The 19,714-nt window shown below is 37.5% G+C and overlaps 1 protein-coding gene across 1 annotated transcript in view; it reads left to right on the top strand.

Annotated features, from left to right (window-relative positions):
* cntn5 (contactin 5) overlaps positions 1-19,714 on the top strand; it is a 169,005-nt gene that overhangs the window by 70,773 nt on the left and 78,518 nt on the right. Inside the window, exons 4-5 of the mRNA XM_084717428.1 lie at positions 6,940-7,063; positions 7,161-7,336. Of these exons, the coding sequence (XP_084573554.1) occupies positions 6,940-7,063; positions 7,161-7,336 (300 nt within the window). The remainder of the gene's footprint in view (positions 1-6,939; positions 7,064-7,160; positions 7,337-19,714) is intronic.

Below are 19,714 nucleotides of genomic sequence, written 5' to 3'. Positions count from 1 at the left end.
GGAAGAATAAGCTCTTTTTTGCATTTGGTTTTGTCTTTTTGCTATTTTTCTGTTCTGTTTCCATGTTTTCTCTCCGTGCCTCCCTGCCTATCTTTCTGTCTTTTTTACTTTTTGACAGCATTATCACTATGTAGCCATAAAATGACTTACATCTCTATAACCAAGGTGAGAGTAATGCCTCTCCATTGTCAGTGGTGACAAGAGCATTATACCATAGCACTGGATTGATGTTCACTGGATGAAATGGACGCCAAAAAGTAATGCACCTTTCGTGGCTTAGAGGGGATATTGCTTTTTTGGCTCTGTGACTGACAGATGGCCGTGGCACTTGAAGTTGAGTGATTTAACTTCTGTGCTTGTGTATGTGTTTGTATTTCACACACACAGAGACAGGCAGACTGTATGTCCTTAAGCACTGAAACCTGGCTTTTCATCCGTCTTTTCGATGCTTTCAAATAGTCAGATAATATATTGTATGTGGACACAGCTCCAGTAATTAAGCATTAATTATGCAACTAGGTGCCCAAAAATAAAGAAAAGATTAATTAACTTGCATTGTCATGCCTTTACCACAATAAATGACCGGTGGAAATAAAATGTTTGTGCTTCAAATGTCTATTTAACTAGTTTGGCGTCAGTCTAATTCATGGTTGGTTTCACCTGCCATCTGAAGCAGAAACTATAACCTTTTTTATGGCTCTCTGCAGTATACTATATATTATTTATTGATTTGGATCACTTCAACTGTAAACCAGAATTACAGTGCAGCCAGGAGGACAATGGCATTCTTTTGGTCGATTTGTGCTCCGTCACACAGGATTTAAAATGAAGTAATAACTTTGGGTTGAAGTGACAAACTTCAGCTTTAATTTGACAGCGTTTGTCACATTCTGAACGTTGTGGGAACTGTGGCCCTTTTTCATGTCATCACCTGAAATTAATTTAAAAAATGAATTGGAAAATTAAACATAAACTTTGTGTAGTCTGTGACATAAAGAGACAGTACAGTATTTTCAGACGGATACAGTAGTTTCACTTCCTTGTTTGAACTGAAACTCCAAGAGGGCTGTCAAAATATCAGATTATCTGTACATGATTATTGCCGCCAAGAGAATTCACGACAATGGTATCATCACAATATCTATAGAAAATTTAAAACCATAATGATTTAAGAGCATATAGGAGGCGCTGTGTTATGTACATATTATTACACGTCATTGTCAAATGCTTGATTCTGATTGGTCAATTACAGCATTCTAAGGTCTGTTATTTCTGTATAGCAGGCTGTTGCTATGAATAGCAGACTGTTGCTATGGACGCTGGTCTGACGACTCTGGCAGATCACGTCCTGTCATATCAATCTACAGAAAGACGTCTACACCCTGCAACAAGAAACTGTTTTCTGTTGCTCCATCAGGAAAATCAATATCAATTTTAATATATTTGGAGAGAGCGAAACTTTGGATTCATGGTTAATGGCTGATCAGTTCCCAGTAAAGAAAAGACGAGGACAGGAAAACAGTGCAGAGAAAGAAAGAGAAGTGAAAAGAAACAAGGAGCTGGACAACAAGGAAACTGGCAAAACTGAAGAAGACAGACCTGAAGTAAATACTAAACGGAACACGGTACGGGCCATGACTGTGAAATGTTCCGTTTAATGTGAATTATAATCCTAAGTAGGCTTGTCTTCGCTACGGAGTTACCGTTGCTATGGACACATTTCCAACCGTAGAAATGAACTGACTATTTTTTTTAAGCAGAAACAATGAAATCTTTTCTAAATCAATAAAATCATATTTAAATCAACATTTTATGTCAAACCTTTGATTTCTTTAGTAAGTAGTTGTGTAATAACCTCACTTCACATCGGGGTTCTGCATCACCCTGTCGGGGTTTATTTCTCTATAGTGATCCGCTCGCTCTACACCATCCCTTACATATTATCATATTTTGTTTATTATTAACATGATTATCTTATCTTATCTTATCGGTATTTAATTTTTATCACGGTTATCATCAATACTAGGGATGCAAATTTTGTGCATTTTTCTTCACCGGTAGTTGAAATTGGGGTAATTGATCAATCATTGATTTTTTTCACTGCAAGTTACATTTGAGCAATTCTAGCAGCACATTAGTTAGGTGAAGCATTAATTCATTTATCAGAAACAATCAGGCTCTCACTCAAAACGACTGTTTTTGTCAGCCTGTCTTTATTCAACAAATGACTCCACTAAACAAAACAATGTCACATGGGGTACACTTACAGGCATTTCTAGACTAACAAGGCAGACCAAACCAAACTGTAGAGAAATGGTACACAAAACATAGATTATCACTTAATGCATTTTTAATCAGTTAAATTTTTAATGGTGGTTAATCAATTAATGATTGATCATTAATATCCCCAGTCTGTACCAGTATATTGTGACACCGGTCAATTGAAATATAAATAATTTTATCATACATCATGGTCCCCTCTACAAGCTAATCAGGGGCAGGTGGAGCATGCAGTTATTGTTGGATGTATGTAAGCATGGGTGGACAGAGAGCTGTAAAGAGATATAGAGCTTTAGTGACATTTCTTAGCACTCGTAACACTGCCAGCGCTGAATTGCTTTGCTTTATATGCACAGCAAGGTTTGCAACTTAATATTGATTCATTTTCCTGCACTGATTAGGGTATTATTTCAAAAGCTTTTTATTTCCCTGTAGAGCAGTAAATTGCTGACAAAGGTTTGGTGAGATTATACATACCCTGAGAAAAAAAGCCCGTGATTCTTTTTGTCATCAGATCACACCTAAATACTGAAAAGTACTCAAGACTGGTGCCTTGTATTGTTGTGTTGTGTACCAGATTAAATGTAATGCCACCCAGACATAAATGCTCAATATAACAATGTCTGTTTAAACAAACAGTATGAACATCGACATACTGTGAAAATTCCAGCTGCTGTCCTGTGCCGCCACATGTAAACAAAAAGAGAAGCTCACTAACTACCTGCTCACCAGCTTTACATTCTTCACAAACTCATTATCACATAAAGACACAGTTCTTCCGAAGAACACAAGATTCAGCTGTCTTTTGTAGAGTCTGATGCAATACATACCTAGAAACCCCTCCACAATAAGTGCATCACTTGTGTGTTAACAGAAGGCGAGATCAAAGACTGGAGCACTCTGAAGGAACAGAAGAGAACAGCAACAGGACTGTCAAGTAGAAAACACTACAGCACCACAAATATCGACATGTTGGCACATTTCGTGCCGAGGAAAGTTCAGTTCTTACATGAGATCCACTTTAAATCACCAACAGGAAATCTTATAGTAGATTAAGGAACAACATGGCTCAGATGCAGTTATATGTATGTAAATTTTACATTATGTAAATATTTGCGATCCAAGCTTTCAATGAACGTCTTACTGCAGAAATTATATCTCAGTGTTACTTTGTAAATTAATTTCATTGTAGCATCCTTTAATACACTGTCTGGTATTGTATCATTTTTTACTAGGGCTGGATAATATGGCTGAAAAACTTATCTTGATAAAATGTTTAATTTCAGTTGATTTTGATAATTACTAATTATTATTAATGACCTGTTTTTGAATAGTACACATCTTTATCAAGATACACAGGTAATACAATTTAAAAAGCAAAACTTTTATACTGGCGAGCTGACCTGTCCTTTTTTACCAACAAAATCCTCTCCGTGTGCACTCATTTTCTGACTTCCTGTTGTTGTGCTAAATGTCAGTTTTTGCAACTGATAACATAATTGGCATTTAAGTGAAACTATTGAACATTTTGTGACAGAACAATTTTCTTATTTTTTATTGATGACATGTCTATTGCTGATGCATGTCACATTGCCAGGTCTGTTGGAAACCTAAATAATTTATTGCAGATCAGTAAGGAAATCTCATTCTTTTAATTTGAAAATCTTTTCTTAAGTTATTTCAAAGTTATTTATTAGTTTATTAAATGAGTGCTACTGCGGGGTGTTTAGTGTTTTTTTTTTTTCCTCCTAATGATAATGTAAAACATATTTCAATGATATATTTACACTTCTGACAGTGATTCTTTTTAATGCATATTAATGTAACAAACTGATTGATGTTGTCAGTGATTAATATAAACTGCTCTCTACATTCATCTGGGTTGTGGCATTATTAGTCTTCGTCAAAACATTACCAATAAAGCCTAATTAATAAAAGGGCTCTGTGGCAGCACTTCCTTTGCACACTTGGCGAGGCAAGGAGAGTTTATTTATATGGCACCATGCAAAGCGCTTTACAGGGGCACAGAAATACATTAAAAACAAGGCATTAAGAAATGTTAAAATTTCATTTAAAATACGATAAAAAAACAAAAAGGGAAAACAAGCAGATAAAAAGTGATAAATAAAGTGCATTTTTAAGACAATAAAAATATGAAGAAATAAATAGAGTTAGAGATTGAGCCGTGTGCCTCAAATGACGTTCCAAATGTCATATTTCTGTACATTTGGGATACCTGCACTGCACCAAAAAATGAGCTGCCTGTAATGTGGATACAGCATGGGTAATTTTAGTCAGTAAAAGTTGTACGCTGAGTTTAATACTTAAAGTGCCTGGTGGTTATTTCACTGATAGATCCTTGAACATGTATTATATTCACAGTAGGTGAGTTGTGCATACAACCAAAAGGGCCAAAGATAAAAACCTTATAGATAGAATTTTATTCATTCAAAATTGGTATTGGATTAAATTCAAAGAGTCAGAAGAAAAAAAAACATGCACCTTTTTTGTTGTGGCATATACAGTTGGAAAAAAAAGCTTGTCATTAAGATACCATATTTTAGTTTTATCACATTAATTTGTATCTGAGTAATACCATCTTAATGCCCAGAGATAAGAGCTACTTACAGTAAGTATTTGCTGCCCAGAAATCACCCATGTTTGAATCCCAGATGGAGCCATGTTTTGTGGATAACACTTTTTACCATAAGCTTGTTTTATTTCTTGTAATGTTGCTCGTAGAGCTTGTTGCAAAAGAAAACAAAGGCTGCCACGGACTATTATGAGAATAGTAAACAATGTTGTCTGACAGAAAAAGGAAAGATTGTGTTGTAGCATTTCTTCCCTGACAAATAAAAATTGCCTATTTTCAGCAGCAGGGTGGTGAAAATTATTCTGTAAAAGGTCAGAAATAGATCAGTGAGAAGAGATGATAAACAGTGTGTCAGTACAAACGTACTAACAGTATATTATCACTCACCTAACGTTGTTGTGTACCCCCAGGTACAAATGTTTGAACACGATGCGCTTTGTGTGACATTTATAAGCATTTGTTTTTCACTATATGAATCACATTCAGCCAGGTGAACTGTAAGATCAGTTCTTATTTCTCCTTTACCAGTACCAGAATGTCATAATGTTGAACAACACCCGCTTGAAAATAACAGTTCTCTCTGAAGGGCTCAGGTTCTATCCAGAACCATTTACTTCTAAAGAACCCCTTTTGAAGAAAGAGTTTGTCAAGGTTTCTTTTTAAGACTGAAGGTTCTTATTAAAGTTCTTCTGGGATTGTTGGAATTCTTGAAAAACTCTTTTTTTCAGGGGTTCTTTGTACCATAATTTGAAAAGGTTGTCGGGAGCACCTCCTATGTGGGTTCTTGATAAAAACCCTTGGAATATATAAAGGGTTTTTGGTAGAACCCCCTGTGTGTGCTCTAGATAAAATGCTAAGAATATAAAAGGTTTCTCAGTAGAACCACCTGGATGGGCTCTTGTTAGCACCCTCAGAAGATGGATAGGTTCTGGATAGAACCACCATAGAGAGTGCTGGGTGGAACCATTACACATTACCCTTGCAATATAAATGGGTTCTCTGTAGAACCCTGTTTGTCTGTTCAAGATAAAACCCTTGGCATATAAAAAGTTTTCTTGGTTGAACCCTCTTGGGAGGTTCCAGGTAAAACCTTTGGAATATAAAAGAGGTCCCCCTGAGTGTGTTTTAGATAAAACCATTAATATATAAAATAGTTCTTAGGAGAAATCCCTGAATGCATTCTTGTTAAAACCCTTAGAGTATGAAAAGGTTCTCAGTAGAACTTCCCAGGTGGGTTTTTGATAAAGCCCAAAAGGTTTTTGGTAGGACTCTTTGTGTGTTCTAGATAAAACCCCTACAATATAAAATGTTTCTCAGTAGAAGCCCCTGGATGGGTTCTAGAAATAAACCTTGGGAAATTAAAATGTTCTCAGTAGAACATCCCTGTTGGGTTCTTGATTAAACCCTTTGAATATAAAATGTGTTTTTTGTTAGAACTCCCCTTGTGTGTTCTTGATACAACCTTAAATTATAAAAAGTTACTCAGCTGAACCCCCTGGGTGGGTTCTTGTTACCACCAGATAGAAGGTAGATAACTTCTGGATAGAACCCTCAGAGAAGGTTCTTGGTGGAACCATTACGCCATAAAAGGGAAACCTTTCACATTGAATTCTACGTAGAATCATTGGGCTCTATAGTTAGAACTCTCTCAAAGGGTTCTAAGTGGAACTTTTACACAGAGTTCTACCAGATACTAAAAAGGGTTCTCCATTGGGAACAAGCTGAAGAATGCTTTATGTGTCTAGTTAATCATCTTTATTTCTAAGTGTGCATGATCAGTTATACAGTACATCATATATAGATCACCTATTAAAACGATTATCTGTCTCCTGCAGAACATCACGCCTGTTACTGTTCCAGTTTATTTTGTTGTTTATAATTCCACCACACTATGCAGCTGTGCATCTCCTTGTCTCTTGTTTCCTATAATGGAGGTTGGTTGGAAATATGCTCTCACACTAACCAAACTGGGGAATAATAGAAAAAGTAATTGGATGTTAAAACTGAGTGGCGCTCATGTTGTGATAATTGCAATCATCCTTGTCTTTATCTCTTTTCTCTCATAGAAAGTGATGAGTTTGGGCCTGTTTTTATCCAGGAGCCAGAGGATGTTATTTTTCCTTTGGATTCTGATGAAAAGAAAGTGTTGATGCACTGTGAAGCACGAGGGAACCCACCACCCACATACAGGTGTGACATATATTTGTCTGTCTCCTAATTGCAGTCCTACTTTCACAGCTCATTAACTCATTATATTAAATTCTCCTTTTTTCCCCATGTTTTTCAGTTGGTACATTAATCGGACAGAAGTGGATGCAGAGTCAGATTACCGCTACAGCTTCATTGATGGAAACCTAATTATTACCAATGCGAGTGAGATCACTGATCATGGGAAGTACCAGTGTAAAGCAGAGAACAGTTTCGGGACCGTCCTCAGTCGAGATGCTCTGTTACAGTTTGCATGTGAGTAGACTTTTTATTTGTTCATTTAAACATCTTTACAATTCTACAGACACAAGGTCTGAAGATGGGCCTCATGCAGGAAGCTGTTTAAGAACATTTTTTTCTCATTTTATTTTGTTTGTATCCACTATTTGTTCTTGTTTTATTAGTACTCACAGATTTCTGGGATTCACTAATGTTTTATTTTTACTCTTTTCTTGGGTAAGTGAAAATTTTACACTTACCTGTTGTAAATTGTTGTTTTTTCAAGTAATAGTTTAATGTCAGCTTACTTGCTGCAGTAAAGTTGCCTGCAGCCAAACTTGTGTTAGATACTACAGCATTTGTCAAACTCATGGCTTATTCCCAGGGGTTAAATAGAGATTTGTTTTGTGGGGGGCTTGAGGAAGAGGAAGTATCAAAGAATCAAAGAGGACAAAAGATGACACATCTCTCTCGACTCAGAGCAAAGCCGACCCAGATTAGCTTTGAGGCAAGTCTGGCTCGAGGTCCACTGTCCTTGTGCTTCCTTTTCCAGTGTTAATGAGTGTATTTCAGTTGTCTATCATATACATATACATGTTGTATTCATCGTCTGAAATGTTTGCTGAGATGTAAGCCACGATTTTACAGCATTAACAGTACATTATATACGCAGATGTAACTTAATGTGTTTAAGACCCTTTTACAGGGTTCTTGTTTTAAAATGTCTGAGACGGAAACATTAAAAAGTCAGCTGAAGACAGACTTCTCAGCTAGAGTATTAGTATTAGCTTACATTAGCTAGCTGTACTTTTGAAATCTGTTAGCGAAAGTCATCATTGTAGCGGACAAAATCTATGGCCGTCAGGTAGAAAGAGAGGCTCCTTTTCTTTACTTCTCTGGAGAATTTAAGACAGAGTGTTTCGAAAATGAATCTCAAATTAGATGTTAAATCTGCCACAGGTATCACTGGGCTCAGTGAAGGGTCAGTTCTGGGGTATGTGCTAGAGTTTTTGCACATGCACAACACCTGCCCTTATTTAGTGTTTGGGGAGCATTTTGCTATGCATATAGAAAACAATCAGCCACGACCCTCCAGTTTATGATCAAGTGGGATTCACCATTCAGCACATCTGGGTAAGAGTAGATCTGGATGATGTAGAACAGTCAGTGCATCTGGAGATGACTTCTCTTATTGTTTATCTTAACAAAAAATTAAGAGAAAATATCAGACATTTCAGAGTATGTTGCTGCATATATGTAGTATTTACTCTGTCTTTACATCTGTGTTGGAAAAATGTACATTTTTGTCTGTCAGGGGGTAAAGAACATGGTTCATATATCAGGCAAATAATTAGCTTCAAGCTCTTTGTGTCTCTGAGTGAAAAAAAAAACTGTTTGGTTAGAGGGGTAAATAAAGACTACACTGTCAGTAAGGTTTCTATACTGAGGCTAGCTCCCACTGGTTCCATCTGATCTTGTTGAGTTGCACCGCTAACAGGGTATGTGCCCTCAAATGCCATGTCTCAATGGTAAATGAGAGCAAAAAGCACATTTCTTCCCCCAGTAATCCCCTGGACTAACTCCAAAACATCATCACAGGCTGAGGCAGCGCACACAGAGAGACCAGGGGCACTATGCTTAGAGGAAAACGCATTGTTGCTTTTCTCCACAGTTTCCTCAGGAGCAATGACCATAATAGCCTTATTGGCATGTCTACGGGGAGATTACCGGTCTCACTCACTGAGCTGTTGCTAGAAAGTACAGTACATGGTCCCATGTGTTATTATGGGGACTTACAGTTGTTACAGGAATTACTTAGGAAACAAATGGCTAGATAGGCCTGAAACCAAATAGGAAGAAAAATGAACCCCTGTTTTATAAAAGCACTAGTTTTTCTCAGTCCAAGAGGAGCAAAGTTTCTTGTCTTTTTTTTTGTTTTTACTTTTGTCTTGTTTGTTTCATAATATACCATATGAGCGTGATGAAAAAAGCGAACAAAAATCAGAAGACGACCTGTCCTAAATTAAATATAAGCCAGACTGCATTGGCAGGCAGAAAAGCCCAGATGGTAAAGCACAGACACGCTTCAAAAAAGTGCTGCTACTTTCTGAGGGACAGAAGCTGCACCTCAAGATGTACCCTCATCTGTCCTCTCAACTGTCCAGAGTTTATCCTCCCCCTCTCTTCACTTGAGTGTCAAATCAGTATGTGAGAAAAGAGCTTGAGCCCTTTTTTTGACAAATGAGCAATGTAATATGTAGGTACTCATTTATTAGTCTAAGCTTCAAGCTGAGACATAGGAAGCTATTTTTAGTTTTGCATAAATACCATGCGTTTGCTTGACACTGTATTATTAATCATATTCATTGTGGCGATATGTAAGTTCTTAATAAATTCTAGTACAGTTGTTTGCCAGTTTTCATTCTATTCAGTCAGTGTGTTTTATGCAGTGTCTTTACTGTGAATTTCATTTGTTGAAGTTTGAGTTTCTGTAGGCACCTTTCCCTCCTTTATCTGTTAGAAAAAGACCACATTTTCTAATTCTGATTCTATCCCACTTAAAACAAAGTCACATATGGGTCATAAGTATGTCAAAAGTTTTGATTGATACCTTTTCAATACCACACTTTTAAAAACAAAACAACATGAACAATTCATGGAACTGAAAGTACCGGAGTTATAAAAAGAAGATCTCATTCCAGACAGTACAGTTCAGTCTTTATTGTCCTGCCTGAAATTTGGCTTGTAGCAAAACCAGACAGTGTTCAGTGACCTTTTCCATACCAACACTTTGTGCAGTTTGTTCATTTTAAAAAAGAAATTGTGCCGAGGTCTGTTTTTTTTTTCTTTGTGCCGTGGTATCAAAAGAGACAAGCTTTTTTTTATATATACACTAGTATTGTATCAAAGTTTAAAATTCTTGTATTATTACAGTTCTAGTGTCATATTGTATGGTTGCACATATTTGTATCAGAGCATTTATTTTTGGCTGCTTTACTGTATTTTCCTATATTTTGAATGATTGTAGCTCTACACATTAGAAAGCGTAATCTTTTTAACAACTGTCAGCGTAGCAGTATCTTAGTCCAGTACCTTAAAGGGTAACTATGGTATTTTTGAACTTGGGTTCTATTTCCCCATATTTTTGTATCTAAGTTACTAATAGGACACCAATTTTTGAAATTGGTCCAGTGAGAGTGAGTGAGACCGCAGAAGCAAAACTAAGCTACAGCGTAAGAAGGTCCATTAAACGTGCTTGTTTCTGCCACTGACAGGCTCCGATTGTTGTTCTAAGTGTCTGACAACATGATGGAGTGGATAACAACGGAGAGAGACCTTTTTTTTTTAAGAGTAAGATACTTTTTGTTTAACCAGAAACAGCTGTTTTCCTGCTCATTTTAACATTGTCGTCTTCATTCCTGCGCGACAGAAACCAAATAAAAAGTCACTAAATTGTCTTGGCTCATCTTTTCCACCGTTCCAACCATCACCATCACCACCTTGGTCAAAATGAACCCTTTTTTTTTCACGGTGTTAGATTTGAAAATAGGAGTGGAGTAAGAGCGAGGTCAGATGTCAAAGAAGAAGAATGACGTGCGCTGCAAGAATATTTTCACATCTAACCCTGTGAATTTTTTTTTTCCTCTGTGATTTTTGTCATTTTTGGTTTGCATCCGAAGAATGAGTTAGAGCCTCTGCTCAGTGTCAGACTCGTTCAGTGAGCTAATCCAGTAGCACAGACAGGCCAGCAATGGCAGAGATAGGCAGCAGGGAAACAGTAGAGCCAGAATATTTTCACATCTAAGTCTGTGAACTAGGGGTTTATTTGGACCAAACCAGAGTTGGTGATTGCTGGAACAGTGGAAAGACGAGTCAAGACATTTTTGGTGTGTTTGATTTTGTTTCTTTCACGTATGAATGAAGTTAATTCTGTTAAAATTACAGTTTTGCAAAGGGAGTCTGGTTAGTGTAGCAAGAGCAATAAAACAGCTGTTTCTGGTTAAACAAAACACACCATGCTCTCTACAAAAACGTCTCGTTCTGTAGCAACCCTTTCCATAATGTTGTCGGACACTTAGAAAATAATCTGAGCCTGTCATGTGCAAAACAAATGCACACATGGACTTACTTTGACAGTTTGCAGTTACTTGGAGAGATTACACTGTAGCGCAGTTTTACTTCTGTCGGCTGCAGCACTCTCCCTCAATACTGGACCAGTTTCAAAAAATGTTGTCCCAGTTAGTCACTTAGACACAAAACCATGGGAAAATAGGTTGAAAAATATTGAAGCTAGCCTTTAAGATGCACCACCTGTAATGTCTGCATGATCCTGGGTCCAAAAAAGTCTGGATATATTAGAGCAAAGTTTTCTCTTCATTTCTTTTTTTGCAACTTAGTCCATGTAGATATGTACATCAAGGCATTAGTAAATCCTCTAATGTGTGGCTCAGACTTAATTTTTTAAAAGTTAATTAAGTTTTAAAGCATATTAAGGCTTAGGCAGCAGGTGTGTAGTGTTTGAGGTCATCTTTGGTTGACTGGCAGCTCTGTCAGCTGAGATGATGGCCACTTGTTTGTCACACATCAGCTTCACCCGAGCCACCTTTGCACAAAATTGGATTTTCTAGTTCCAATAACAGACAGGTCAGTCAGTATCCTGTTGTTGGGGGGCGTGACTGGCTGAAATGAGGAAAGATGCAGCACGGACAGACTGTGCCGACTTCTAGGTATTCCGGCAAAAATAGCTTATAATCCTCTATAAAATTATATCATTATTATTCAGCCCCCCTTTTTACCAAATCACAGCATTTCCTTGCAGTGCAGTACAGTAGCATATTTTCTGTGGCCTGGGGGTTTGGAGCCACAGCCCTAAAATATCACTCACTGAATAAACATGTGGATATCTCAGTTGTACTATTAAGTCAGCAACAAATCCCACATCTCTCCAACTGTTGTTGTTGTGAGATCTGAAGAGCTAGACAGAAATGCCCATGTGATGGTGGCACATACATTATATCATCATACAGGTAACCCTCATCTTACCAACATACAAACATATTTAACATGCAGGAACTACTGCCTGGGGTCCCTGGGGACTCCAAGAACATAGCAAAACCTTATTTTTTTTTTTGCTTAAAGCATTATTAGTTATATAATAAATGTCATTTGAAGAAAAGAAAACAAATCAGTATTATTTTAGGAAAGTTTGTTAATTAGCATTTTGTATAAAACAAAAATAGACCGATCAAATGAAGAAATCTGTGTGTGCTGCATCTTTTTTCTGTCTCCTTCAAAATGACTGACGGAGTGCCCCTAACCCCCGATGGTGTGTGAGACTTAAAATTAGGACCCATGGCAAACATGACCCAATCAATAGTTCCATCCATTAAAATGGCACAGGTGGAATTCTCTACTTGCAAAATGTAACATGGTGATCATCAGATGAAGATCAGTTTTACAAGCTGCACATCTCTCTATGTCCTGCCAGTGCTAAAATAATGTTACCCTCACCTGCAAACCTAGATATTTTTCATCAAGTTAGTTACTTCACTTTTCACAGTTAGCTTGCTACATACTGGTAAAAGTATTTACTTTGTTTTACATATAGTGTTTTTGAGGATTTTGATAACGCTTCACTGTCTTAGATAACCATTAGCGATGTTAGGTAACTATCTCGCATCACCATCTTCATTCCAGTCTTTCAACAATCACTAACTTTCGTTAACCCTAATTCACAGCGTTAGATGTCAGGAGAAGAGCAGGAGGCAGAAGCAGCATTCTATCGAGCCAGAATATTTTCACATCTAACGCGGTGAAATAAGGGTTTATTTTGACCAAAGACGAATGCTCTGATAATGATCAAACACTTAACAGTATTAGCATCATGTACCAAGCTAAGTGTGGAAAGTAAGGTAACTAACTTAAGGATGAGAAATCGCTAGGTTTGTAGACAAAGATAATGTTACCATAGCACTGTCAGAAAGTAAACAGACCTGCAGCTCATAAAACAGATACTGCTTACATCACAGTGACTCCTTAAAAACTTGGTATTTCGCCTGGGGAGTGTTTAGCCTGATGCACATTCTTGTCAGCTCACTTTGGGTCATCTTGTTGTTATTTTATGGATATGCGAGTAAAATCTAACCAAAAAAGTTGTTTATTAACTTAAACTTTGCCTTAACCACAAGATGAAACCTACAAGAGACCTCATACCTGAGTGTAACCTCAAGCAGAGATGATTTTGTATTTTTTGTGATCATCAATTCACGAGGATACACTCCTTGCATTTCTGACAATGCTGTAACTTAGACTAGACTTTCCTGCAGATTTTAAAATGACTTTTACCCGACTGCAGATGAATTCTCAGACTTTTTTGTGTACTCAGAGCTCGTCCATGAGCTCACTGAGGCGTGCACTGCTGCATCCTGCAAAACCATGGCCATCTGGGCCGTGTTTTTAGGAGGTCCCATACATCATACTATATTGTACAAGTAGAAAATTGTATGCTGAATTACCCCCCAAAAATGTTTTAGTAAAGCATTAATAAAAACTAAAACAGAAAACAATGATGTCAGTGACCAAATTGATTGGCAAATTCATGAAAAATTGGAATGACAGAAGAAAGCACCTGTGAGATATCACAAAAATGATATATCTGGGGTCTGCAGGGATATAGTTTAAATAACAACAACAAGTTTTACAAACTTTAAGATTTTTTTTTTTACAGCTGATACACATTAAGCAAGCTGCCTCATTGGGGTTGTTTCTTAAATAAGCTTAACTTGACATAGGAGCTCAATAGATGTTGCTGCCTCCTGAGGCTGTATCAAGAGAAGCTATCCACTCATTTCAACCCATGACCAGATTTATTTTCCTTTAATTTCATCTGGGGCTGTTGAGCACATGAAGTGGCTCTTTCTTCTGCTTTATGCAGCACAAATATTCACCAGCATCAATGTGTAATAGTCCCATTCCTGGGCTACATTTCTTTAAAATGCGACCCTTCAAAAGGCTAGCCACAGAAACAAAGAGAGGTGCCCTGCAGCACACATTTGGATGCAGAACCTTCCCTCTCCCTTTCAGCATAACAAATGGTGGGTATTTATCACTCAGCGTGGAGCTCAACTTTTTCCTCTCTTTTCATGTTGGCACTGCACATTCTCATGCACTGACACAGTTGTCATCTGTTTTAACTAGTTCAGATGCAGATGAACAGTCCTTTTCCATATAAGCTGAGTGTTTTAAAGGAGTAATTACATGCTTTTATATGTTCTTAATACTTGATATTGAATGGTCATTCTCTTGTGTTCCACAGTCAGTGTACACTGAGACATCACATACAGTCAGTGGGCTCCTTTGTAGGAAAATTATTCTCCCAATTACAAACCCCTGCTATAATTTCAAGCAGAGCAAACTGAATCCCAGAATGAATTTTGCGGGGTCCGGCAAAGGTTGAAATTATGTGCCTGTGCAGCACTCCACTCTACCCTCTGGTCCAGAGGGTTGTTAAGTCAAGCTGGCGAAGTGATCACAGCCCTGTTTCATGCAGGGAATCAGGGGAGAGGCAGAGTAGACCGGCCAGAGTGCACGAGGAAAGGTTCAGTCGCGGCTCTCTATATTCCATCCACTGGTCGTGTGCTCTGCTGCAAAGACATTTCAGTAGGATGCTTTTTTCCTCTCTTTGTTTTGAAATTCTGAGCTGCTGAACTCACACTTGGGCTGTTTTTCAGCCGTGACTTTGAAGGCAGCAAGCAGAAAGGAGGCCTCTGATCTTTCTCCCCAAAGATTTCTTCCCTCTCTGCAGACGTGAGTCTGGCTCAGGCTCAGGTATCGAGCCACTCTGAGCTGTACAGTAGTAATGAAATTAACGGGATGCTTTGACTTGAGCATTGGAGGACCCACACACAGATGCACACACACAGCTCTCTGAAATGTTGTACAAATCTGAAATGATCAGTTGTTAATGCCCATTGATTGGATTCATACTGATCTTGAAATAACTAATTTGCATTGAGCACCTGCTTCTCTGCTTGCTGCACATTTCATCACTGCAATTCTGGATTTTAAACATTTATACAGACATATGTTGACTTGTAATTTTTAAGGATGTTTTAATGACCGTGCTGTTTTTTTTTTTAATTATTAAAAAGCCATTAATATTGATTCACTTACATAATTGTAGTGCAAAGGGAAATGATAGGTCAGACAGAGTTTCAATTGAACCAAGCTCATCTCCTGGTGTTGCGACATATGAGTGCTTCTAACATTGATGTCTTATTTTTGGATGACTTAAACACCCACTTGTTCCCTGTTTATCTTATATTTACATGTTAAGTGATCATTACGGTGGTGTTTCAATGTCACACTCCTCACTTGGCAATCAAACAGTGCTGTACGTTGATGTAGGTGCTGGCTCCTTGATATTTTTTTCCCCCCTTTCTCAGTCAGGGTGGCTATAACCACTAATCATGACTTATTTATTCCAAACAACCAGTGTTGCTGCAGCCTGAAATATAAAATGTGTAATTTCTCATGTGCCTGGAGATGTTTTCCAGGAAAGATCTCCCCCTTTACTGGTTGTTTTCAACAAGTATAATGGGTCTCTTAAAATGGATATATACTGTACTGCAGCTGGAATTGTTATCATCCTATAGCAGTTGGTTGTAGAGAGTATCAAAAGGGAAATACATAAGATGAAAATCACGTTTAGTATTTATTAAATCAGGAAAGCTGTCTATGAGGACTTGTCTTTCCACATTAGGGAGCCTAGCTTACTAATTGAAGGGAAAGGAATATTATAGCCTGACTGATATGGAATTTTTGAGACCGATACAGCATTGGTTTTTAGAGGGGAGAAATTACCAGATTGCTGATATGGTGGACAATATAGTGATTTTTTTTTTTTTGAGCTAGAATAATAGTAGACCTTTTCTATGTGGGTTGTGCACTAATTTGATCATGCAAATACGCTCAGGAGGCTGTTTTCTTAGACAAACAACTTTATTGTATTATATTATATTTTTTTAAGCTTCTCAGTATTTACCCCTGTCAGGGAGCTTCCTGATAAGAACAAGAGTCATGTTGTAGGTCTGTAATTACATTTGCATTCAGCAGTTAGAGATCATTGGTCAGTAGTCAGGCCAGTCGGACACTGGATCTTTTAGGGCCAGTGCTGATATTAGGGAGTAAAAAGAAATCTGATCCATATACATTTGTGACAAAGACATGACAAACACATCGGTAGATAGGTAAGTAACCCTTTATATAGTCACACAGCAGAGATATAAATGGATAGGAAAAAGGTTAGAAAATGTGGTAAAGAAAATATATGTGGAAAATATAAATGTGGAAACTCTTCAGTTTGATCATAAAACATGTCATAAAAACACAATCATAAGAAATACAACTTATAAAATAACAATTCACACATCAGCCCACAGGTGAAACCTCCTGAAGCTTACACAAAAACTTCACAATACAATAAAACGAAGAATGATATTAACAATAATGCAGCAACGCCTGCAAGCTAGTTGAGGCAGTCAACTGAGCTGCACTGCTATCACATGTAACACGCCTCACGCTCTGCACCCTTCCAATCTGGCGGTCTGTTTAAACTGCTGAAACCTCCCATCTCTCCCTCTGTATGTCAAGGCCATGGCTCCTGTGCAACAGCGTCACTGCCTGCTCATTCAGCACCACCACCACCACCCCATCATCCAACTGCAGGCTTCGACACGGGGTCTGAGATATGTAGATATGTATTCATCACTCCTCAATATCTCTATGTAAACATAATCTGCAAGGAGTGATGGGGTCGGAGCCTAGACGCCAAACTCTAACTATGTTCTGCTGCTGCAATAAACATTTATAAACATGAGTTGTCTGACTGAACTAATACTAATGTGAGAAAAGGGTACACAGTATGTGTTGTGAAGTGTGGACTAAAGCATAAAAAGTGAGAAAAGTAAGGTGTAGGACAGTGGAAATAGAGCAATACACAGAGATAAAATAAATAGTAGTAAATGTGCAAGAAACAGTATTTTAAAAAATTCTGAAATGTGCAACTAAACAGTGCAAAACAGTTCATAGCAGTGACAGTATGTATGGTTATGAAATCAGTTGTATAATTCATGCAGAGACAATATTTATGCTTGTCACTTTCAGTATTTTGAAGTAACTACTTTCAGTAGTATGATTATAAACAGCTTGAAATTAAAAACACAAATAAAGCAATATATATGTAAACATGAAATCTGACTGGAAAAGGGATCAGGTTTACACAAAATGCTGCATAACAAACTAACAAATAAAATTAATTATGTTCTGTTAACAAAAAGTCATCATATAGTCAGATATCGGACAACACATATGCCAGTACTGGTGCAGACTACGACAGATGTGTTATGCCGGTATTGGGGTGATAATACTGGGCTGATGATATCGGTCGACTGATATTGGTTTGGGGTTAGGGTCTCTGTTTGTCCGTGGCCAGTCAGTAGTCGTTACACAGCAGGTCTTCATGGCTTTCTGTTATTTCCTCTCACATTCATCTCACTCTTAAACCTCTTTATCAGAAGATGAAAAGTTTATTTAGCCTACCTTCTGTCTGTTTGCTCATTAAAGCTACAGTAGTGAACACCACGAGAACTTATGACTCATCTTTGAATTCAACAGGAAACAGAAGTAGAAGGTAGCGTTGACGGAAAAAGACAGGGTGGTGACAGCTGCTGGTGAATCAGAAATGAACATGGTGACAATCAGTGGCTCTCCATTGCTGGATTCTGGTGGCAGGTTGTTAGCACAAATAAATCAACACCAGTCGCACATAGCGAACGGGCCAAGATGATGGAGTTTCACAGGCAGAGCAGTCCAAGGCAGCTATGATCAAAAAATGGCAAGTCAGGGTCCAATATAACAATACATCACAATACGCACAAGCAAGCAGCACTCTGTGTGAAAGGAGGAACCTAACACTGATCTGACAGTCCAGTTTGTGAGGAATCAATTTACGATTTAAAAGGTTCGATCAACCATAGTTTTAGATAACTTTAAGAGAAGGTATCTTCATTTCAGTAATTTTAGCTTTGTATATTGTTGATCCTAGTTGCTGTCTAGAGCTGTTCAGTGTTGGATGTGCCTTGTTTTAAGCAGAGGAAGTGGTTGGCATGGCACATTGATTTGTGGTGTGGATTGAATGCTTGCAAATCCAGCTTGTATGACAGGCTGCTCTCCTGGTTAAAAAAGTGCAGCATACCACATGAAATATTTACTCTTCCTCTATTCTTTTTTGCCACAGCTATGCTATTTCTACTGACAATATTCTTGACATTTTTTAAATGGTTTGAAGCAGCCAATAATGTAGTAATTGCCATTAAAGCAATAACTACCAATGTAATCATTTTTCCATTCTTAATGTAATAAAAGTCAATAATGCAATAACTGGCCAACGTAATGTAATACAATTTCAAATAACTCTTTTTGCACATAATGTAATATTTTTTTTACATTATTGCAATTGTACATAGTGTTCCTCATTTACTTTATTTATGTTCTTTTCTCTTTGTCTTATTTTCCTTCACATTCAGTGTTGAATGGCATGAAAGCGGAGGGCAAAGGAAGAATTTAATTGTACAGGGAAGCTTGTTTTAAATGTGCATATGACAATAAATGCTGAATTTAATTGAATTATTACCTGGGTTAAAAAAAGATTAATAATCTTATTTGATAATGGAATATTATACTGTACTTATATCACTTGATTTAAGTTTTGTTTATCGGCTCTCAAGTGTCACATACCATTACACTTACCTTTACTGTTGCTCACCTGAAATGTTACACTCTATCAGGAGAAAAATGAGACCACACTGATGTTTTGAAAAATAAAGAAACACACTTTGACAGGGAATTGACTTTTTGCTACTTTTTAAAATGTGGGCCATGAACTATGATCATTATTAAATGTGCCAGAATTTTAGATGAATTGCAGGTTTCACAAGTCACTCGGAGGCATAATTATCCAACAGTTCCTGGGTAATAGTAAACACTGGCCCTCAAAGTGATGAAATGAAAGTGGTGCCGACACAGAGACCCGCCCTGGGTCAGCAGCCTGTCGCCTGATTTCCACACTTTGGCATCGCTTCAACTAGAAATTAAGCAGGCAGTTTGGGGTTCCAGAGGGCTGCAGTTTGGGGATTTTAGATGAAACATTCTTTGTTTTACTTCCACAGAAAAACAACTTGGTGAAAACAAAAACTGCCACGTTAGTACATTCAAAATAATTTCCGTAAAGGAGTTTAGCTAAGTAAAGGTAATATATCGGGGATGAATTAATCCACAGTTAAACTAGTTCAAATGAAGAGTGTAAATTCAACATTAACCTGATTTCTGTCAGGAATAATTCTATTGCTGTCTTGT

This window comes from Lutjanus erythropterus, chromosome 4 (assembly GCF_056507025.1).
Source record: "Lutjanus erythropterus isolate fLutEry1 chromosome 4, fLutEry1.hap2, whole genome shotgun sequence".
In the NCBI taxonomy this organism is placed as follows: Eukaryota; Metazoa; Chordata; class Actinopteri; order Lutjaniformes; family Lutjanidae; genus Lutjanus; species Lutjanus erythropterus.
The sequence above is the reverse complement of the archived record's forward strand: the minus strand, read 5'-3'. Positions and strand labels throughout refer to the sequence as shown.